At 32.8% G+C, this 25,092-nt stretch overlaps 1 protein-coding gene across 1 annotated transcript in view; it reads left to right on the top strand.

The window, feature by feature from the left end:
- Positions 1–25,092, top strand: part of Tmprss15 (transmembrane serine protease 15) — a 129,147-nt gene that overhangs the window by 17,858 nt on the left and 86,197 nt on the right. Inside the window, exons 4-7 of the mRNA XM_047565066.1 lie at positions 3,871–4,022; positions 10,367–10,402; positions 19,123–19,254; positions 23,641–23,749. Of these exons, the coding sequence (XP_047421022.1) occupies positions 3,871–4,022; positions 10,367–10,402; positions 19,123–19,254; positions 23,641–23,749 (429 nt within the window). The remainder of the gene's footprint in view (positions 1–3,870; positions 4,023–10,366; positions 10,403–19,122; positions 19,255–23,640; positions 23,750–25,092) is intronic.

The raw sequence follows: 25,092 nt of genomic DNA, 5'->3' as shown, positions 1-25,092 counted from the left end.
TACTGAACAAGAAAAAATTTAAAGAATCCATTTGTAAGTGGTTATAAAATATTTAACTTTTCTCTTTGCAAAGTATAAATTTTTTAAAGCAATGTATAATTCACAACCAAGAGAACACATCTTTCATAAAAAAACTTTTTATGCCTAAGGATGAACTAATCAAATCACTTTCAACTCAGGGAAGGAAAATTCCTCTACTCCAAATACCTTACTTTTCCACTCCCTAACTCAAATAAAATAAAAGCAGGTGTTCAGTCAAATTAAACATGTAGAAAATACAGAAGAAAAAAACAGATATAATTATATTTTAAGTTATCTACCGTGTAATCAAAGACAAAGTAAAAATGTGGGATTGAGCTAAGAAAATAACAGATATTTTTCATTCTTACTTAAACTTTATTTCATGCTACCCTTTTTTTTAGCTCATCTCTAATCATTCATATTTTGGGAGGTGAGATTGATTAGGGAAATATAAAGATAATGGAGGATGGAGAGAGGAAGAAGAAGGACAAAAGGGAGGAGTAGAAGGAAGAGTGTCTACATCTTGAAAGTATGTAGAGAATAAATATCTTTACTATCCCCACCAAAAAATATCCAGTTAGGCATTCTCTCTATTTGGAAGTCAAATTCTTGTAACAATGCAAGATCACAAAACCCTGGAACTTCCTCCAAAGTAATGCACTGTAGTATATTTTCTGCTTGTAAATAGTTCATAATATTGTCTATAGAAGTGGTCTTTTGCAGATATGATGGTGCATGCCTGTAATCCCAGCTATTTGAGAGGCTGAGGCAGGAGGATTACAAACTGATACCAGCCTGGGCAACTTTGTGAGACCATGTCTCAAAATAAAAAATAAAAATGGTTGACGATGAAGCTCATTGGTAGAGCACTCCTGGATTCAATCACATTATAAATTAAAGATAAATAAATAATTGTATGAGGAAATATGGAAGGGAAGGTGGTAGGGAGGGAGAGAGAGAGAAAGAAAGAGAGAGGAGGAGGGAGGGAGGGAGGAAGAAAAGAAAGTTGTAGGTGAGAGGTTGGGAATTATGTAAAAATACTTGTGGCAGACAGAGACATACGTATCATTCCTATCTCTAACTAAGAGTCTATATTACTCTGGGCAAAGTCACCTACACTACCCTGAGTCTCAATATTTTTATTACTAAAATGGAAATATTGACCAATATAAGTTGAAAAGACAAAGTAATCTCCTTTTCTGGAGTTTCTGTTACCATAAACACAGGATGAAACCTGAGAGTATGTTCCATTTTTTTTTAAATTTCAATTAACATAACACATGACTATAAGTGCCTTCAATTGTAGGTGTTTATTATCTGACATCACAAGAAATCTGAAAGTTTCAGTGAGGCTAATTCAGTGGTATTATGGCCATGACATTATCAGGGATGGATTTGGGTGCTTTTCTTTTTTCCACAAAGCTATATTTAGCTTCTCAACCATGGTTCACCTCCTAGTCCCATAATGATGAGGAAATTTCACAATCATGTAGACATAATAATGTTCAACAAAGAAAATTGTTCTCCTCTGTATCCTTTCTTGTATTAGAAAAAGTTTTCCAAATGTTAACCATAAATTTTCTTCTTAGATTTCATTGACCATAGTCCAGTCATCTGCCCCTGCATAAAACCTTGATTGACAGTAGGAATTGTTCAAGATGGCATCTTTCTTCAGAGAATGGAGAACTGTTCTCCAACACAGTTAGGGATCAGGCAGCATGCAAAAACTAACAAGAATGAAATAATTGTTAGAACCAGTGTCCGTGACAAAATACATAATTATTGAAGACAAAAGTGATTCCTTGTCTAAGTTTGGGAACACTGATATAAATAGTTACTAAGGAGCTCTGTCATTTACAAGATTTTGTTACAATTTAAGCAAATAGTTGAACATGTAAACCTTGCAACATTTTTAAAATAATTAATTCAATTGAAATGAATGTGAAATTATTGCATCAGAGTAACCCATTTCTTTCAAACATGAAAACAAAAAGCAGCTAATGGACTCACTCATTAAGAACAGATGTCTTATCTATTGAGGATGCTGAACAACTATGGTCTACAGGAACATTTTGCTCTTGCATATAGTAAAGAAGGAAAAAGTTACATTTACTCTAGGTTGTACTGGATAGTGAATAGATGGAGAGTGTGTTAGCCAACTCTTCATCAATGCATGACATGAACAACTTAAAGAGATTTATTTTAGTTCACAATTTCAGAGGTTTTAGTTCATGGTCATCAGCTCCTTTGTTTTGGGTCTAAGGTGATGCAGAACCTCATGGCAGAAGGGCATGGCAGAGGAAAGTTCATGGCAATCCCAGAGAACCTATTCCCTTCAACTAAGTTTCACTTCCTATAGTTTCCACTATCTGCCAATCATCCACTCAAATGACTAATCTTTTAATGAATTAATTCACTGATGAGGTCAGAACCTTCATGATCCAATTACTTCCTAGGGCCTCAAATCAGAATACTGTTGTGTTAGGGGCTAAGACTGCAACACATGAGTCTCTGGAGAATACTTTATACCCAAACCATTGCAATTATATAATAAAGAACTCTTTAGGAGTTGATAAAATCCTTCTATTGGGAACCATTAATATAAAGATACCATAAGGATACATGGGTGTGATACCTATATTTTGGAAAGAGCAAATATATAAAATTTGATACTCCCTAGTCTGTCTGTCCCCCTGGAATCAAGTACAACCTGAGTACTCCCAGTTTACAAACAGGTACAGAATGAACATCAGAATTAGGAGTTGTCCCTCAAATAGTTAAGAATATCATGTTAGTAGAAATGTAGGAAAGAGAGCAAAAACTGTCTCAGGTATCCCCACTACCAAAGAAATCTATTTGTTTTTGTCTTTCTCTAAATCATCAAGGAAAAAAATCACCTTTTAAAATGCATATTACACCACAAGGAAGCTGATTACAACTGCATGGTTGAATTTGAAATTTATGTTGGGAGATAACGTAGGCAAGATAATTCCAACTATTGGCTTATTAGAATGAATAGCCCCAAGTCCCAATAATCTCAGGTATGTTGTTTTCTTTTTTTATACCTTGAAACCAGAACATATTGACATTTTAAAACTAATGAGAATAAAGAAGAAAATACTCAATATGGTCACTATCAGTTTAGAATATCAGGTATTCTTAAAACTATGTAGAAAAAAAATTCATGTGAAACTACCTTAGGTTTCTGCTTAAAAATTAACCAGAGATTTTAAGTCTTTTGTGTATAAGCTGAGTAAACGTTTGTCATGTTGCTCACCTATGATTGTATCTAACACTAAAGCAATAAAAAAGCACATTAAGCAAATACATTGATGCTCAGTATGGTTGCTTTAAGGAGAATAAATAAACATTACTCAAATTTTTAAAAAATTAACCAAAGAAATTACAAATCCACACTCTTCATTCCTTCAAACAGTAAAATGAATAAATGCCATAATACCATGTATTTTTGCTTAATTTCACACAAGTGACTCTAGGGAATAACCTGGCCTTGGGATCAGGGTTCTAATGTAGAACTCAGAAAATGTGGATTCCAATGTTGGATCTGTTTTGGAGTTTGTTCTTAGAAAATCATTTTGTGTTTCAATTCCTTTTCCTTCCACCTTAAAAGTAAAGATAATATTTAACATGACCTATTTTTTAATCTTATTTTAAACTTAAAAAAAATCACCATGTATAATGTATATTACAGAGTCACTACCTTACACTAGTGTAATGAGGATTAACAAGATGATAACAAGGGAATTTAAAAAACATTTTACATGAATTGAGCATAAATCACTTGAAGACAGCTGACATTTTCCTCTTATATCATCTTTTACTTTACAGAAATGGAAGCATTATAGTCCTATTTGACCTTTTTTTTGCTCAGTGGGTGTCAGATGAAAATGTAAAAGAAGAACTGATTCAAGGCATTGAAGCAAATAAATCCAGCCAACTGGTCACTTTCCATATTGATTTGAACAGCATTGATATCACAGGTATCTGGGAACATTATTTGATTTCTTTGAATCATTAAGCTATGAAATTAAGATTCTAGCAATATACCAGAGAAGCAGTGGGATCATCCTTGACTTTAGGAGCCTATCTTATTGCCTGAGGTAACACATTAACATGAGAAAAATGAAATATGGAGAAACTGAAGAAAAAATGTCAGTGAGAAAAAGTTTGTAGAATATCAAATATCATAAAGCTTCTGAAAATATTGGTATGGGTAAATGTGAGTCTTGTCACATTCTTTACATGGGTCAAGTATAGCTGGACTTTTCAGGAACCCTCTATCAGAAAGTAGCGCTTAAGATTTTCTGATAGAGGCATAGATATTTCGAGGGGCAAGATTCAGTCTCTAATTGAAAAGCTAGGGAAAAAAATAGAGGAGGCAATGGATTTGATCTATCTCATCCCTTACTTATAAAAATTAAACCTTATTTTTATAAATAATATTTACAATAAAAATAAACCAGAAGAAAAGAGATTTGGGGTATCACAAATAACAGGAAGTAGACAGCACATCTATCAATGCTTTGTTTTAAGTTTTTCACTCTAGTTACTCTCCATTCAATTCAATCCAACAATATTTACACTTTGAGTATCTTGGTTGAGAACAGTAGAAATTTGCTAGACTCACAATCCTTTGGCTATAAACTTCAAGGCCATGTTTGTTTGGGAATTTATAGATTTTAGGATGTTAGAAAGCTCACATCCAAAATAACACCAACAAATAAATAAATATGCACACCAAGTAGAATGGAAACAAATTTTGAATAACCTAACCTCATTTCAAATAGTTTTGGTACAAAATAAGATTGTTCAATATAGGTTTGTCTTTAAATCAAATATATGAAAACATACAGAAGTCCATATACTGATTTATGATTTTAGAATAGTAGATATAAAACTGCAATTCTGGCTGCTTCTCTTCACGGTTTATCTTCCATAAAGTTTACTCCTGTATCCTGCAGCTCCCGCTCACTGAGAAAGCTGATGTTCTTAGTACCACCCCCATGATGGCTTGCTTCTCTAGCACAGCTACTGGGGCACAGGTGGCCTACTTTAGACCTTTGTCTGAATCCGATGAGCTGGAAATTACTATCAGTCATTATTAACTGAATAGGTGGTTTACCTAACAACACATTTACTTCCCACATTGATCCCGTTATATGATGTCTTTACTAACCCCATTTTACAGAGTAGAAGACCAAAGCACAGATAATATCAGAAAATTGCCTAAAAGCACATGCTATTTATAGTTAAATAAAGGATTCTGATCTAGGTGATCTGTTCCTAATGTGTGTACTCTTAACCCTCATTACTAGAGTTTACCTGTAATGGTTTTATCTTTGAAAAATGTTCTTTGGTGCATTTTCAGTAGTCATTTTTCTCCTAAAAAGGTTTCCTTTTATTTTTTTTTAATTTTTTTCTTTTCTTTAAATTTTTTTTTTTTTTTTTTTTTTTTTTTTTTTGGTTTTTGCTTTTTTATTTAAAAGTGTCTTGGTTTCTTGAGGTTTGCATTGCCATTTGGCAAAATGCTGTAATTTATTTTTGTGACTCTTTATCGTTGGACTGTTTTAAGGAATGAGGTTTATGATTTTAAAAAATATTGAGCTGGGATGTGGCTCAGTGATAAAGTACTTGCCTAACATGTGTGAGATCCTGCATTTAATACCAGTATGGCAAATATATATATATATATATATATATATATATATATATATATTTAATTATATATATTTATATATTTTGTAGATTTTTTATATTTATATTTATGTATTTACTCAATAAAACCACGACTTTTGTCTTTTGAGTTAACTTTGAATCAGTTTACAAATGCCATAAACTAGCAACATCAACTCATGAATATCTTCAACAAGTTGAAATTAAAAATTTATTTAACTTGAACTGCATTAAAATAAATTTATAAACAAGACACTAATCTTAATTTTAGGTGTTTGATTTTACTATTTTCCATAGCATGTGAAATTTCAAATTTATTTTGTTTTAAATTGATAATTTCATACTTATCTTGAGATCTTATTAAATACTATCAAAATGAAAAAATTAGAATATTCTTTATAAAAATTTTTATAAATCTTGTCATCTTATTCATCAATAATGAACCATATGTCATTTAAAAGCTGTCATAGATCTTATGTGAACAAGACACACTGAAAACAAATAGTGAAATGAGCAACTTAGCAGACCAGAACATTCTGTATTTGATGACATATGCTTCAGTTTCCTTTATAGTTTGTAAGTTGATTCATATACTTTTAAAACTTTTAAATATATTACAATTGAAGAAAATGGTATTTACCTTTTTTTATATACAGTGGCAATTTCTTTAATATCTAGAGACTAGACATTATAAAATTAGGATCCCTTTGTCCAGTATGTATATGATATACGCAGTACAACAAAGTTAAATGAAATGCATCTTATAGGGCAATGGGTAAGCTGAAATTTTGTAGAATACTCTACCAAAACACCTTTTGCAATTTCTTTCTTCCTCACCTCATGAACAAGTACGGATGTTATTCTATTCAGAAGTGGTTTAACAATTTCAAACACAGTATTTCCCATCAGTTTTTAAAAGCTACTTACAAAAAGTTTTAATTCTACCATTTCTATTTTTAAATATGTCAAGCACTTCTAAATATGTAGAAGGACTTTATAGTCTACATAAGAACCTGTCCACTATGCACACAGCTCTGGTTAATCAAATTGCACCCATAGCAATGGTTATAATCTGAGCTATCTTCTAATAGGACCATCTGTCCTAAACCTTTCCCTCCTCACTTCCTTTTCTCTACTTTCAGTCCAGTGGAAAAGTAGAGGCATATGCAACATTTGGAGATGACTGAACAACTTCATGTCCAAAAGTCATTTACAGAGGACAGACTTTCCTATGAATTTCAACAAAAAATGTACAAAATGTGCTAATTTCACTAACTACTTGGTTATACACTGGCAAGTTCTTTAACATCTAGAGACTAGATGTTGCAAAATTGGAACTCATTTGTCCATTATATACACTATATACAAAGCAAAACAAAATGCACAAAACATACAGAAAACTGATGCCTGAAAATGTCCAAGTATGAACACACTGACATATTACCTTTTTAATTGCTTCCCTTCCACCTCTTCCACATCACTGAGCAAGTACAGACAGTACTATACTGCTCACAGAGGTGGTTTAGCAGTTCCATTCCCCAAAGACAATGTTTCATATGAATTTTAGAAAGAAGATATTTGAAAAGTGATATTTTACTATCTTTACACTTAACATACATCAGGCAATTCTAAACAACTAGACAGACTAGACATTTTAAGTAAGGATTCAATTTGTTCACTATGACAGTCTTGAATAAACTGCACACATCTAACAATAGTTCTAATTTGAAAATGTCTTCAAAATATGAGCATTCTGGCCCTTCACTGACCCAGTGGGCTATAACGCTCAAATTTCCAGAAGATAATCGTTCTTAGGAATTTTAACACAAAACATACAAAATTTATTTACTAATTCTACTTTTTTCATGCACTGGCAACCTCTTTAGAAATACTAGATGTAGATTAGGACTTGCTCATCCTTTATACACACTATACACAGAAAAGTAAAGAAAACCCATAGACATAAGGTACAACTCTTAGGTCCTTGTAAGCACACTGGCATGGTTCTCCCAAAAACCAGTACACAACTCTTCTTTGTGTAAAGCATTTTTATACTTAAACTGTACTTGGTTCATTGTAGATATTGTTAGGTACACAATTACTTTGTGATTGAGGTCTTCCACATGTTTCAGTGCAAAACCACAGGAGACTAATACCACATTAGTTGATGTAAATACTAATTCTTCAATATAACTATAGAATCAATGAATAGATACTTTCCTTAAAATGTTGTCTCATAAAGTAAACTTTTTGCATAATTAAATTGTATAGACAGAATGTGCAAATACTGGAAATTAATCACAGCCATATCATGAATAGGAACATTCAACATGAAAGGACAAAACAGGAGCTCTAAAACATCAGGTGCCTTTGAACAAATATTCAAACTGTACTCGATGATTTGTAACATATTCATATTGAAAGCACAATTGTCAAATCAACTTTACTTTATTCCAGCATCTTTGGAGAGTTTCTCTACAACAACTGTTGTTCCTGCAACTGTTTCAGGTCAGTAGTTAAGACATTTAAAAAAAAAATGTGTTTGTGGTCATCAATCTCCACCACATTAGGGAAAGTTGTGTTTTATTCTTGTAACACTTACTGATATATTTAGTATTCATATGAAAATGCAAGCTACATACATTTGGTGAGGACAATACAGTCATAATATCACAGAGTTCATAATACTTAGTTAATATGCCAATGGTATACATTTCCAATTTCAATGTCCTTGTCATATTTAAAACTTTATATGTTGTATGTGTATGTGTGTTTTGTTTCAAAATATGACTCAGATAATGTAGACTGGATGGTGAAGCCATGATGTTCGTAAAATCACTGAATATGAAAGAAAGTTTTAACAGCATTCAAATGATGACTTTCAAAATATATTGCACTCTTTGGAAAGGAGAATCCAAAGTTTGACTTTAACTGCTCTACTTCAGCATCTTCTTTACTCCATCCTAACTTTAATTGCTTATACTTTGTCTTATCAAGATCACTCCACTACTGACAAAGATCATTTTGGAAATCTTAACAAATTTTACAATTAACCTTAGTTACCTTAAACTATAAAATTATTCTGCTCTAGAAAAAGCATTAGAATCGAAGCCAAAAAATTGACATTGATCCTACAAACTACCAGAATCATTGAGCATGTCTGTTTACCCCTCTGAAAATCCGTATCCTGAAAATAGTGAATAACAAAATTGTTTTGCATATCTCAAAAGTATTCCTAAATATAAAGTTAACACATAAATTATTTTTAAAATGTAAATGTTATGCAATTTATAAATATAATAATTTCAGTATTTTCTATAATCATGGTCATCTTCATAATATTGGAAAGACTTATTTTTTAAGGTATTTACTTGTTTCAGTTTCTATATCATAACATTTTATATCACAATTTTCAAAATGATTCTTTAAGGAGGTAACATTTTTTGGCGAGGATGTGGGGGAAAAGGTACACTCATACATTGCTGGTGGGGTTGCAAATTAGTGCAGCCACTCTGGAAAGCAGTGTGGAGATTCCTCAGAAAGCTTGGAATGGAACCACCATTTGACCCAGCTATCCCACTCCTAGGCCTATACCCAAAGGACTTAAAATCAGCATACTACAGAGATATAGCCACATCAATGTTCATAGCTTCTCAATTCACAATAGCCAGATTCTGGAACCAACCTAGATGTCCTTCAATTGATGAATGGATAAAGAAACTGTGGTATATATATACAATGGAATATTACTCAGCCATAAAGAATAATAAAATTATGGCATTTGCAGGTAAATGGATGAAATTGGAGAATATCATGCTAAGTGAGATAAGCCAATCTCAAAAAACCAAAGGACGAATGATCTCACTGATAAGCAGATGATGAGACATAATGGGGGGTGGGAGGGGTGCAAGAATGGAGGAAGGAAGGACTGTATAGAGGGAAAAGAGGGGGAGAGGGGGAGAAGGGAAAAAATAATAGAATGAATCAAATAACATTACCCTATGTAAATGTATGATTATGCAAATGGTATGCCTTTACTCCATGTACAAACAGAGAAACAACATATATCCCATTTGTTTACAATAAAAAAAAAGGAGGTAACATTTTTCTACTTAAAAAGAAATAAGTAAAGGAATTAATTTATAATCTGGAGAGTCACAGTTATTAACTGTTAAATAAAGAAATCAAAAACAATTCCTTCTAATTCCAGAGCCCACAGCCTAGGCATATCCCATGCTTCTATTTAAAATGCTTCTATTTAACCTAGAATCTTTAAGTCTATAGTCATTATAAAATAAGTAAATCTCCATATTTACTTAATGATTATTGAACAACATCCTCTTTTGTTCTTGGAAAATAAACATGAGTTTCAAATCTAAGTACCTTCACTCTGTAATTCTAAAAATCAATGAGAAACAGTATTCAATATGAGAGATTTGTGAATTAGCCTGATTTAATCATCCCATGTTGTAAACATATATCAAAACATCACATTGTACCTCATAAACATATATGATTATTGTCACTTAAAATAAGATCTGAAATATCAAATAAGAAAGCATGCAAGATATATTCTTAGATTCAAATACAAATGACATATTCTAAGGTAATAGATAGTAATAATTCACAATTATGTCATTTATCTTTACAGACTACCTAACAACCAGCAGTCCTCTGGCAACTCCAGGTCAGTCTACATGATGTTATTTCTATATATTTTTAAAAGGTTTCACTCATGTTTCAATTTAGACTCCTGAAAACTCATGAAGCCACAGCAGGTTAATATTACCACTGTAGTATAGGTAAGAAAACTGAAACATAGAAGGTTGTGGTTTTAGACTCAGGTTTAAAGTGACAATACCTTGGGAGCTAATGCCTGGGTTATCTTACTTCACTCTATTAAAACAATGGTCATTATCTGTTGCTAAGAATGTCATTAATAGGATGAAAATGTCTTTCAGAAACATGATGGTTTCATCAGATACTAGGGATATTTTTATTTTGATTGCTCCTACTACCTACAATGTAGACATGCTTCTTCCTGTTAGTAAAGTCCTAGTTGCCAAAACATGACCAAACTAGCCTTGAAGTCATTAACTCAATAATTGCTTTTTTTTAATTGTCTACTTTATGCCAGTTCCCATTATAAATCTTTGATGTGTCAATTTCTCTGAATTCCTAGTAATTTGTCCACCTGCTCCCATCTTTCTGCCAAGCAACTAAAATGCTTTCCCTAGTTTTGACTTACTCTACATGTTAAATTGCCTACTTGTGACTCTAATTCTTTTAAGTAACTCAATAAATAAATATTGTGTAGATCCTAAATTAACTCCCAACAGTAATATGGCAGTCACTACTATCCAGAGAGGAGACATTCCAAGACGCCCAGTGGATGCCTGAAACTGTTGATATCTCTGAACTCTATACAGATGGTCTCCAACTTACAGTAGTTCAGCTTGTGATTTTTCAATTTTATGATGGTATTGTACCCATATAACCATTCTGGTTGCACTTTCAACATGATATTTAATAAATTACATGATATTCAACACTTTATTTAAAAAGATGCTTTGTGTGAGAAAATTTTGCCCAATTGTAGGCTAATGCCTGTCTAGCCTAGACTACTACCTAGATGTTGGTACATTAGATGTATTAAAGACATTTTACCTATTATAGTTTCAATTAATGATGGGTTTATTGGGATGGGAATCTATTGTAAGTGGAGAAGCATTTGTATATACTATGATTTTATAAAATTTTACCTTTCTATTTCAGAAAAGCACTATAAGATATCTCTTTGGTATATCTGATTGCCATCTGGCATCACTACTATTGTAGTTTGGAGTTATTTCTGAAAATAAGACTTATTTGCACCAAGCTCTGCAATAAACAACAATCTGATAATTGGGAGAGCTCCTAAGTAACTAATGGGTGGATGCCACATCTATTTCCTACCACTCCGACACTTGACACAGTTCTGTTGGAGTAGAGGATTCAACACTTGACACCATTCTGTTGAAAAATCATACTCCTTGGGGGCCGTAAGCTTGGCATGTCTCCATGTGCAGTTGCTTTTAATACTAATAATCAATATAACCTTAGATTCAGATTATAGAGAATACTGGGGAGATTTCATGGTGCTGGGACACAAAATAACATACAATAAAGTTTAATATTAATATTTAGATGAAATCATAAATAAGCAATTATGATTTGCTCAAATTTGTAAGGAGCCTGTGATTTCTTTTAGTATACAAAATTCTCTAGAAGTTATATATGAGAATGTATTCCTCTGAACTTTGATGTGGTGTTTGGTCTTCATTGCTTTCTTAGTGTTTATGATTAAGTTTAAGGATATTTTTCCCACTTAATAAATAAATAGGTTAAGCATAGGTAAAATTCATATTCTTCCTATATCTAGTTAGAATTTTAGTCCATCATTGAGTACATGAAATAGAATAAATATTAACTATAAGCTGATTCCTCTATTCTCTGTTAGTAATAACAAAAAACATTCCACTGTTAATAACTAACATTAGAGTTCTTGGAAGGAGTAACTTCTACAGAAACTTAATGTCATATTCTTTCAGGGAAATTAAAACTAAACGGAGCATGGCGCCCTCTACCTTGCTGGGAACTGTTTTTCTTTTTAAGCTATCATACAGTAAAAACATGTTTATTGAAAAAATCATTAATTATACTCGAAGATTTTTTTACTTAACATTTCCTTCTATTAACCATGAAATGATATAATCAATACCAAAGAAAAAACATACAAAAAGACTCTGAGAACAGTAAAGATTCAGCCTCAGAACACTTGGTGTCTCTGTGTGCTGTTTCTCCACCGCACCGAGGCCTCCCATCCACCTCCGGCCCCCAACGGCTGCTAGGGCTGGACCTCGGCAGCTGGATACTGCATACTATGTGGATACACTGAAAAAAGGACATAACTCACAACCAATATGGGAATAGAGCAGCACGTGCAGGACTTCATGTTATTTAGAATGACATAGGATTTAAAACTTGTGAATTGTTAATTTAATGAATTTACCATTAAATATTTTCAGATTATAGTTGACCTAAAGTAACTGAAAGCATAGAACATGAAAGTATGGATAAAGGGGACTTACTACACTATCATTTTATGTTACTTAGGTTTATATCATATGTTATATACTATAAGAAAAGAACATTTGTAAAACCATAAACATTCCCTCTTTGTAAGAGTTAATAATTTTTGCTTAAAATGGTTTCATATGATATTTGAAATGTAAAGTAATACATGAATCATTAATCAAAATTTCTTAGAATACAAGCCATCAAAACTCTAAAGTGATAAAGATATATGGCAGCATAAGCAAGCCTGCTTATGGTACAGTCACACAGAAGCTCAGTGAACTTAAAAACTGCAATAAGACCACATTCCCTCTTTAAAGTGAAAAAAATATTCACATATTTGGGGAAAAATGATTTTAGAATTTCTAATGACTAAATTTTTTAAGGTAATTTACATATTTTTTTCTTTGAACAAACAGAGAAACAAGATGTATCCCATTTGTTTACAACAAAAATAAATTTAAAAAATATGCAATATAAATAATGAATATTGGATAAAAAAATTTACATATGTTTTAAGAAATATGTTACTAAAACATTTAAAATCCAAATATCCCAATTAATGTCCCATTTTTAAAATTTTTCCATTTGTGAATCCATGGAGTGGTACATGTCACCCATAGTTACTGAGCTCCTCTAAGCTGGATAAACTATACTGAGAGAACTATGCAGAATGACTTAGGGGAAAAAGAATCAGTGCTGAATAAAGCAAGAAGTTCTTGAACTTTAAACAAGTTTTTCTCCCTTACTACTCTAAAGACAAACCTGTCAATAAATGCAGAGAATTGGTAAATCATGTGCTCAGTTTCCTGTGGATGAAGGAGATGGTGAACGAGGGAACAGAGAACCAGAGAGAGTACTCCATCACCTCTCCGTTGTTTCAATTACAGAATGGCATCAGTAGACACTTGGTCTGCCTTTAACATTTTATGTCAGCAATTGAGATTTGAAATAAAGATAAAAAATAATATAAAATTCTCAATCATTGAAAAAATATGAGTGAATCCACTGTTTACCTAATTCTGCCAATTATTCCAGATGTATTAGGGAGCTATCTAGCTTCTTCAAACTTTATTTTTATTATCTGAAAAATCAAGGTTAAAAAAAGTATGTATTGGAAAGTGATTGAGAATTAAAAAGAGATAATACAGATTCTACTGCATTGTTGCCAACACAGTGATCCATGCTTTGGAGGGTCACAATCAATATCAGATCAGTTCTCCCTTCCCCTACTGACTTGGTCCAAAGAGAGAAAAAATAATAATAGTTAAAATTGTAGACTTTTTTTAAAAGAAGATTTTTCAAAATCTAAGTTTAAATAAAATAACATAATTATTTTTGGCAACGCTCATTTTAATAGAGTCACTTATTTAACCAAAAATTTTAATTTCCAAACATGTCCTGTTATTGAATGCTATATTTAATTAACTTAATCAGTTCTCAAAGAGTTATTATAAGTATGTGGCAAAATATCCTATTCCCTTTTTCACCAAATCCATGTATTACATGTGTCCTGAAACATACTTCTTGTTTATTCCTCTCCCAAGGCAAGATGGTATAGATTTATAGAGGGGAATGAAGCAATTAAACTTGAGAACTGTGGTTTCCAAGCAGTAATTTATTATGAATATGCCTTTCAGGGGTGTTAACTTTATTTTCATTTTTATATGCCTGGAAGAAAGAGTTTGAGAAAAAACAACAAATGCATGCATCATATAGCTGGCATCAGTACTATTATAAATTCTGCCAGAGAATTTTTGTATGATAACAGGTACAAAGTCCATGAGGGTTATGTTGTATTGTTTTGCAGCCTTTGTTGCCAATTACTGTAAAGTTTTACTAACCCATTTGGAACACTAGCGAAGAGAGCTAGGAACTAACGTGGCATTATACAGATTGATTTCTTGGCTGCTACAGAGTGCCTAGTGGGGCTGTTGGGCAATTACTCATATGCTTGAAGGGTTTCTAGACGGCCGCTTGTTCTAGTCCTTTGTTGCTGACTGTGCAGGCATTGATTGCAGAAAAACAAAAGTGTCACTATCATGGGCTTTCTCAATCTTATACAAAATGTAATCTTGGTCCAATTCCAATATGTGGAAGAGTTTGGGGACTGCAGAAAAAAACTAGTTGGCTGATTTTGTGAAGAACATGAAATTGGACCAAAAGAAGCTAAGATATGCCCTTCAATTTAATTGATCCAAGATTGAGACACAGAGACTTCATTCCTTTCATATTTTGTATTTTATATATATATATATACATGCACATATATATACACATATGTATGTACATATATACAATTAAAATATTTTTCTTCTGCATTTGAGAACATATTTATTTATCACTAAGTACTCTCCTCTAAGATGTTCAAACTCAATGATATCAGGACTATTAAAAGATCTGTCCACAGTAATTTCATTTAGATTGCAATGTCATTGTCTTCCTAAAAAGACTAGTTTGTTCTATTAAAGTAAATGAGAAATTCTGTGAGGTGATATCTATCTCCAGTATAGCGCAGTGAAATGAAATTGGTCTCCAATTCAGGCATTCATGGATTCATATGCTATTTCATTTACTTGGTTTTGGTACCAGGGATTGAACCCATGGGTGCTTAACCACCGAACCACATTCCCAGTTCCTTTTTCCTTTTTTTAATCTTTTTAATTAAGATACAAATTCTCGCTACGTTACTTAGGACCTCACTTTGACGGCTGAGTTGGCTTTGAACTTGCAATCCTCCTGCCTCAGCCTATTAAGTCACTGGGATTACAGGCATGTGTCACCATGCCCAATATCAGATACTATTTCTAGTACTATGTGAACTATAGGAATCTTGGACTAATTTGTCTTAAATAGTTCTGGTCACTAAGCATTATTATATAAGTGACAGGAAAATAGAAATTCAAAATTTCCAAATTATAATTTTTCAATTTTGTCTCATGAACATTTCTTCTATGTGATTTGGAATAAAAGATAAAGATTTTACTCTTATCCTCCATGCTGTCTAGCACTGGCCTGCACAATGTATACACAGTGTGTTCTTGATCCCACACCACTAGACATTGTTTTGACTTTAGATCACTCTGAAGTAATCACATTTAAGTATATCCTGAATCCTTCTCTATACAAATATAAATGGAAAATTAAAATGATCTATGTGAATAATTCCAAAACCATACAAATTTACTGGTGCATTTTCATAGTAGATAAAAAATCAGTATCCCGAAGGAAAAGACTACAAATATTAAAACATATGAAAATCTCTTTCCCACTCAAACAAACAGTAACTAATATTCAGGTAATGTGATCAACTGCTAGTGAACCAATTATTGTTTTCTGTGAGTACATTTCTTTAACTAGATTTCATTAACTCCTTCCAAACATTTTCTGTTAAGAAGTACAACTTAGTAATTTTTAGAGAAGAAGAAATAATAGGCAGAAATTAAGGAATGAAACTCAAACCAGGTAGTCAATGAACTCTCATTTTAAGAATGGAGGTCATTTACAAAAAGACGCATATCATACATTTCTGTAACAACTAATATCTTAATCATTTTGTCAGAAACTGTAATCACAAATGTGTATATAAAGGAATAATAAAAAGAAGATCCGGTAAAATTATGATTTGACAAAATCATGAAACTCATTATCCTTGTATAACAATTACACTTGTGTTTTCCACTTTAATTTCTAAATGAGAAACTTCTGTCTCTTCACGGATTAAATCAGCTGAAGAGTACTTATAAAATTATCTGGAGAGAAAGAATGAACAAAACCTAAATAAGAGTTATCTAATATTTCTACCTTCAAGTGAAAATGCTTCAAAATAGATTCATTTTCTAATCCCATCATAAGTTCCTGTTCTAATCACTATTGTGACTGAACACCATTAGTAATTCAACTGCTCTTCACTTAAACACTTGCTCCTTTATTCCACCTCCTCTGATCTTGGTCAGGAACTCATTTGATCACTGAAGTTCATAACTTTGTTAAGTGGCAATTCATTCCAAGCCCCATCTCTTCTGCCAATAGGAGAGATCAGCCATTATTAAGGTCCACCTGGGGAATTTAAACAGCTTCTCCATTGCTCACATCTTTCCAAGTGATTCTCTACATGACCCCAGAATTGCCTTTATGAAACATGGGCTGGTCCCATCATGCAAATATATGAAAACTTTATATGTCATTACCTGTAGATAAACATTTCTCATATTTAACAAAGATTTAAAAGTCCCCTAAAACTTGGCACCAAATTCCCTTCCTGCTATGTGTTCCAGAAACATTCTGCCTTAATCTAGATAACTCAGATTCATCTAGTTTCCACATATAAATCTGCTTCTGTCACATCTTCACCTACGTTCCATACACCTGTCCTCCTGGTTCACTTCTAACCATCCTTCAAAATCCAGTTTAAACCCAACCTCTTCGGTGAAGATAGTTTTAATCTCCCCTTCAGAAGAAAGCTAACTGCCTAATTCTTGCTGCTCCTACAGCATTTCCTTTAAACATCTTTAAAAAAAATAATTAATGAACCAGTCTCCTATTGAACTCCAGGCTCCATGAGAATAGAGGCTCTTCCTTACTCATCCACTCCTCACTGTCCCTTAAAGTTCCAAGACACAAGTAGTAGAATGAAGACTTGTGGGGAATGAATGCTCCTTAATGATATGGAAGGGTCCCAAGTGCTGTCTATTGCCCAGGTTTGATCCATTGTTCAATGGAGAATGGGCAGAGATGCGAAGCCTCTGGAAGCAAAGCTGGCATGAGAAGAATAAGGATAGCCAAAATTACATGTCTTCCTAGCGATGTGCCCAGATCTAGTCTAAACGCTGAATACATAGGATTCTATTAACAACTGTTAAAATAACGTAAAATTTCAGGTAAAGTTCTTTTTCCCATCTATTTATTTGTTAAACATTTATGCAGTACTATCAACCAGTATGCCTTCTCCAGATTGGGACTCAATGATAATGACTCTTTGGATAAGTAGCTTTTATATACAGCAATTCTGATATGCATTTGAGCTTTATTAAATAACATTTTATCATTCTTTTATTCTTCTAAATGGGAGTATTTTGGCATTTTAGAATTACTCTGATCTTTATGTGCTATTTCAGACATTAGGTTTTCCATAAATTTCCCAATGGTTTACATCCATTTTAATTGGAGTCAGTTATGAAATGCTAATTTAGTTGTGTGTATGTGTGTGTGTGTGTGTGTGTGTGTGTGTGTAGTAACCCTGTCTATAAAAGTCTTACATCAGTAGACTAATTGATGTAATTTTTTTTTTTTATTTTCCCAGTTGATTTTATGGAGCATAAGAAATTTCAGAACTTTACATTTTTATATTTTTGAAACCCAGCAGATGGCAGTACAGTGCTGGCTTTAAGATTAAGAACAATAACAAAATAAATGCTATTGAGTTAAAGATTTCAAAAACTTTAAGCCATCATTGTTATTCCAGTCAGAGACAAAAATATTCAAATACCCACATCACTCTGAAAAATAAAAACCTATGTCTTATCTTGTGGACATTTGAGAATATTTTTTACTTTTAGTATTGCACTTAAAATTTTCCATGATAGTTTCTAGATGTAAAATGTGTTTCTTGGTGCCTCTTTAAACTTACATATGTGGAAATGGTCAGGTGAAGGGGAAGACAGACTGAGAACTGTAACTTGATTAGATCCTGACCAGAATATGGTATGGAACCTAGCAGGGGTGTGTTTGAATCTCTGAGTCAAGAATCAAAGAGATATAGGACTAAAATAGTCATGGGTTTCTCTACTACTCAATGTACCAATGTACTGAGAATGTTAAGTATGTTATCTTACTTTAAAATGTCTTTCATTGATGTACTTTTACTCCCCAGAATATTTATCACTACAGAAGTCACTGTATTTTCAAATTATAAGTTTAAGAGTAAATGAACTGGCTATTAGATGCTGCTGGTGATAAATGCCACACACAGAACAACAATGCCAGGAGGTGTAAATATTAAGTACTAAATTCCAAACTCTAATATTAATTTATCAAGCTTAAAACAAGTTTCATTTACCATTTATATAGAAAATATTTTTTTCAAAATTTAAAATTCTGTATATTTACAAATACTTCATTCATCAAATGAAATAAATGTTTCTGTTGGAAAATGAAATATATGCTTGTTAAATAAGGAGGTAAATGACAAAACAAGTAACAAATATTTGAACATTGTACATTTCTCCCAATTGGAAATTAATTCTACAGTGCAAGATTATAATTTAAATCTCTTTTTTTTTTTTTTTTAAGGAAATGTCTCAATAGAGTGTCCACCTGACTTCAGGCCTTGTGCTGATACTCTGAAGTGTATTTCAGTTGATTTATTTTGTGATGGAGAAGTAAACTGTCCAGATGGTTCCGATGAAGACAACAAAATTTGTGGTAAGATTACACACCTGTTGTCTCTCTCCCTTCCCTTTGTCCTCTCTCATTGTACATACACAAACATCAGATGTCTGAAAGTACTGAAGAATGAGCTATTCCAATAGCCATGTGTATAATTTAATACAAAATCTAGAAATAATGATACTAATATTTCCTAAACTTTATTACATAATGTTATAGATGTTAATTTTACAGAATTCCACTTGATAACTCTGTAAGAACTCTGATCAGCAATATCTATCATTAATGAGGGATGAGTCATCGTATTTCTTCCCTTCTGTATGTTAAACTACTATACTTTGTAATGAAATTGAATTCTTATATTTGTCATTATATTTTTTAATAACTTTTTTGTGCTTTTTTTACCATCACCTTCCCCGAGTTTAACAGCACCTAATTCAGCGAGCATCACCCGATATTGATTGTTGCTTTTGTTTGCCTCATGCAATTCTGGCAATAATGCAAACACTAATAGTCAACAACTTATTGCCTTACAAATAAAACATCTATGCTTTATTTGTATATTTAGCATTTATTTTTAGTGTTGTTATTATTATTTTCTTATTATTATTATTAAATGCTTATATATCATACAATATGTAGCAAACATGATTAAGTGATCAAACATATTTTCTCTTTGACTTATTATTTCATTTTGTAACTGAGTCCCATTTAGAAACATTTATTAGAAAGTCAATCTAGTCAACTTTTCGCTACTGTGACAAAAGACCTGACAAGAACAATTTAAAGGAGGAAAAGTTTATTTGGGGTTCACAGTTTCAGAGGTCTCAGTTGACTGACTGCCAATTCCATCACTCTGGATGGAGGTGAGGAAGAACAACATGGCAGATGGTTGTGATGGAAGAAAGCAGCTCAGAACTTGACCACCAGGAAGCAGAGTTTCACTCACCAGGGACAAAATATAAACCCCAAGTGCTGTCCCCAGTGTCCCACCTCCTCCAGTCACATCCTACCTACTTACAGTTATCACCCAGTTAATCCCTATCAATGGATAAATGCACTGATTAGATTAAAGTACCAATTATTTCTCCTCTAACTTTTCTTGCATTGTCTCACACATAAGTTTTTGTGGGACACCTCCTATCTAAAAACATAAAAAAAGCAACATCTATTTTGATATGTAACATACCTAAGAAGATCACCGCATAAATGTCAGCATGGATTAGTCAGCAATGTGAAGAACCATTTGAATAAGTCTATCTGAGAATTTATTTTTAAATGCTAAACAGAAAAAATGAATTGTATTTTTCTTTCCTTTCCTTTTTTTGGTATAGTTTATAATCAGTTTTTAAATTGAGTATGAATACAGTTAGATCCTAAAGTGTGTTAAGGGTGCAGTTTCTATTTGCTCTACTTGCTTCTTCTACTATGTTACACTTTTCTCATTTTGCCTGATATCAGTTAAAGATGAATGTTCCAATGAGGAGCAAAATTTTTAAATTACCTCTCCATTGGGTACATACTTTATAAGATGGACAGTTGGTCTGTTTCCCAGCATCAACTCAAGAAAAGGCAACTCTGCTAAAGAGACTTCCACTCAGCAACCCCAATTCAAATGTTCTTGGCTAAAATTCAAACCTACAAAGTTTAACTATGTTCTGTGAAGTGCACTCAGAATATATTGGTAGAAAATGCAGGCTACAGAATATTTTTTTAATCTATTTTATATAACTAAGTTACTCGAGGAAGAAAAAAAGCAATCTTTTTGCTATAGTTTTCACAGATTTTCTGAAATCTTTTCAGGGAGAATATGATACAAGTGTGCCATCATGAGGTAGCAGAGGTGATGTTGATTTTTATTTCAAAAATATTAATGTATGTCAAAGACAGACACATAGTATTAAGCCTATGAAATGATGATTAATAACTAAAAAATGAAAAACAAGGCATAACTAGTATATTAGATGAATCAAATAATCAGAAAATATATCACACTATCATTTTGTCTCTATTTTCGTGGTATTTATAATTTTCATAAACTAATATCAATGTATATCAAAAAATAACTGTAAAAGAGTGACAGTTTGTCCCCCAATAAGTTTTAAGGCAATGAATTATTTTGCTAAGCACTTATAAACTCATGAGGTGGGCTTCAGTTTTAGAATTGAATTAATTATCTAAATTTGCTTTAAAAGCATAAACTGCACTATTATTTTTATTATCATAAAAGTTTTATGATTATTAAACCTTAATACTGAGCAACCTTCCATGTGACTGTCTTTAGCCTCATTTCCCATTTTCCTGATTACCTTATTTGCATTTTAATGTTAACCTTGTATATATTATTGATTGAATTATTTGTAAAATAAGGTGGCAGAAAATTCAATCAATTAACCTATCTTCATCCATTGGGAATTCAAGAGTTCAAGTTGTATTCATTTTAATCATTGATGATGGGGAGCACAAAAGTCCAGTGAACTTCACTGCAGCACCATCTTGAACTTTAGTAGCATAATTCCCACCTCAAAGCCCTTGTCCATCAATCTACAGTCACAGAAAAACACATAACATTAAGAGGTTTTTCTCTATATGAAATTAACCTTTGCCCTGTCTCATCCATTTATTTTGCTCCAGCTGTGAGCTCTAATTTTAGTTTGTGTTATTAATAGAGTCATATTAATGTTGACTTCCTCACACAGCTTCTTTTTTTAGTCTTCAGTAATTTAGGTTTGCACAACTTATAGCTGAGTATAGCTAAACCAAGATTTCTTTAAATTGTTTTTTGCTTTTGATTAGAATTGCATCAGCAAGAAAGTTCACTTTTTAGCTGACCTCTGAGAAGGAAAGATGCTGACTCACAGTCTTTAAGAGAAGGTGTAGGCCTATTTAAAAGTTGGCGAGTATCCTCAGAATTTTCATACCTCACATGTATGTGCATAATAGACAATTGTGGATGGGCATAGGTCATATTTGACTTATATACATCTTGGAGAATTCAATGCCCACAGCAAAGAAGCAACTGGTAAATATGGAAGCAGCAGAAGGAGCTCTCAGTGGGTTCTAAGCACATATTCTTTGGAAGAATCCCATCCCACTACAGGCAACATTTCTGATAGTACAAAAGAATGACTGGTATAATTTGATATATTCATTTTAACCTCACCCTTGGAATTTTTTTTTTTCTGATGGTGCACTAGAAAACATTGAGCAGTGCACAGTCACAATCCTGAAAACTCAGCAATCCTACTCATCCAAGGTTGCGTTACATCTTCTTACCCTCAAAGTCTATCATGTTCCATTATCATAAGCAAAATTAATTTCTGTAAGAACAAACCTTTATTAATAAAAGTATATATACAAAAGCTCATAGCACAGCCCCACATCTTGAAATAATAGCATTTTTACATTTTGAAATTTACTGTTATTAGTAGTTCAATATTGCTATAATTTTAAGTTCCTTCAGGAATATTCTCCATCTTTGATTCCATGCAGGAATTTGCAAGAAGTGTTTTTGATCAGAATTTACCCTGGAGTTATCCATTTTTAATAAAACTTTGCAACTCCAGGGACAGGCAAACCAATCATATTCTTTAATATAGAATAAATACCATGATTTTAAAAAATCTTAGCAATTTGAGACAATAATAGTTCACCTATATCATACCAGGAAAGATGAGAAGGGATTGCACTCTCTGTAGGCAATCAGAATATCAGATCTTTTTCAGCTACCCTCTCTGTCCCCAGAGTCCTCCATAGGATCTTCCACAACCTACTCACAGGTAAGAGAATAATGTTACCGAACATCTTTGTCAAAACAAGATTTGGAAATAGAAACATTTACTTCCATAAGAGTTTGGTGGCCAACTCTTACTTCCATAATAGTTTGGAGGACAACTCAACCTTATGACTCCATCTGACTGCAAGGGATTTGGAGAAGTATGCCATAATCCTGCCTTGGAAAAAGCTGAAACAGAGCCTAGCAAATAGAAAAATATCTGACACATGGACATAACCTTTTGGAAAACTATGAATATTGTGAAGCACAAATCTGTTTATACCTTTATGAAACCACATGTAAAGTCTGAAGAATTATTAAAGTTTCACCAGCTTTGCAAATTGATAACATAAATTGATTTTGTTTTGTTCCCTTTTCAATTCTGCATATTTTTTGCTTCCTCTTGTTTGTTGTAGAATGCTATTGCAAGTGTGGTCTATATTCTATTTTCAGAAAATTGGAAAAGATGGAATTGTTAAAAATTTTCCTCTTCTTCTTTTATTTACACTTTTACCTGCCTCTTTTTAGCTCAGAATAAGACTGCCCAGCTTTGAATCGCTGTTTAGAAGCTGGGAGACCTGCTAATAACTTAACCCTTCAAAATCTCAAGATTGTTTTGTCTAACATAAATTGGCATTTTTCTGCAGCCACAGCTTGTGATGGAGGATTTTTGTTGACTGGATCTTCTGGGACTTTCCAGGCTACCCATTATCCAAAGCCATCTAAATCAAGTATTGTTTGCCGGTGGGTCATACGGTAAGAGTGCATCTTCTATGTTCTATTCTTTTGTTGTAAAGTCTTTTTCTGATGCAATGTCTTATCACTTTCAGTAGTATTTTTTAACAATAATTGTTACCAGTAACTATAAAGCAAAATACTTTCAGCCAACAAACTGTTCAAAATAACCTTTTTAAAAATATTCTGTCCCAAGAATAATACTTTTTAACAGATGTGACCATATCATTAGACTCTGAAACAAGTTTGTTTCCTCTTCTGTGGTCAGTACATATTACAGTCTGCCAAAGCAAATAGCACAAATAAACTGCTGTGCATCACAAGAAATGGAATTTCATGTCATCTGCATCTGTCCTCAGAATGTACTTCTCCCCCCATATCTATGGGGAATTGCTTCCAGGCCACCCACCTTTGTTAATACCCAAATCAGTGGATGTTCAATTCCTTTATATAAAATGGTCTAGTATTTGTATAGAACCTACACACATTCTCCCATATATGTTAAGTCATCTCTAGATTACTTATAATAATTAATTCAATGTAAATGCTATGTAAATAGTTGTGATGATTATTTAGGGAATAATGAGAAGAAATCAAGTCTGTATATGTTCAGTACAATTATTTCTGAGTATATTTGATCCTATTAGTCAGCTTCTCATTGTTATGACCCGGGAAAAACAATGTAAAGAAGGAAAGATTTGTTTTGCCTCATGGTTTCAGAGGTGTTAGTCCATGGCCAGCGGGCCCCATTGTTTCTGAGCTTAAGGTGAAGCAGTGCATCATGGAAGAAGGGCATGGCAGAACAAACTTGCTCACCTCACTGCTTCCAGGAAACATGGAAAAAAAGAAAGAAAGGAAAGAACCACAGACAAGATATACCCTCCCAGGGCAAGCTCCCAGTGACTTAATTTCTCCAATGAAGGCCTACCTTCCATAGATCCCCTCCACCTTCCAATAGTCTCTTCAAATATGAGTACTTCAATCCATTAATCCATTGATGAGATCAGAACTCTCAGGATTCAATCATTCCCCCCAAATCCCATCTCTGAACATAACTACATTGGAGACCAATTTTTTTTTACACATGAGCTTGTGGTGGACATTTCATATCCAAACCATACGAGATCCATACGTGGTTAGATCTGTGAATGCATGACTATGGAGGGCTGAATTCAGTTCCTTTATCATTATGCCTAAAACTGTTTATAAATCTTCAACAGTGTGACACTTAGCCTCAATCAAGTTAGGAAAGAGTTCTACCACTTAGTCTACCTCTGGCCCCATTTGGGCTTTATCTTGAATGACATTTGGATCAGTTATTATATACTTGATCTCGAAGTTCTTATTTCAGTTGACCAGTTAAA

The sequence above is a fragment of the Sciurus carolinensis genome, chromosome 9 (genome assembly GCF_902686445.1).
Source record: "Sciurus carolinensis chromosome 9, mSciCar1.2, whole genome shotgun sequence".
NCBI classification, from domain to species: domain Eukaryota; kingdom Metazoa; phylum Chordata; class Mammalia; order Rodentia; family Sciuridae; genus Sciurus; species Sciurus carolinensis.
The sequence above is the reverse complement of the archived record's forward strand: the minus strand, read 5'-3'. Positions and strand labels throughout refer to the sequence as shown.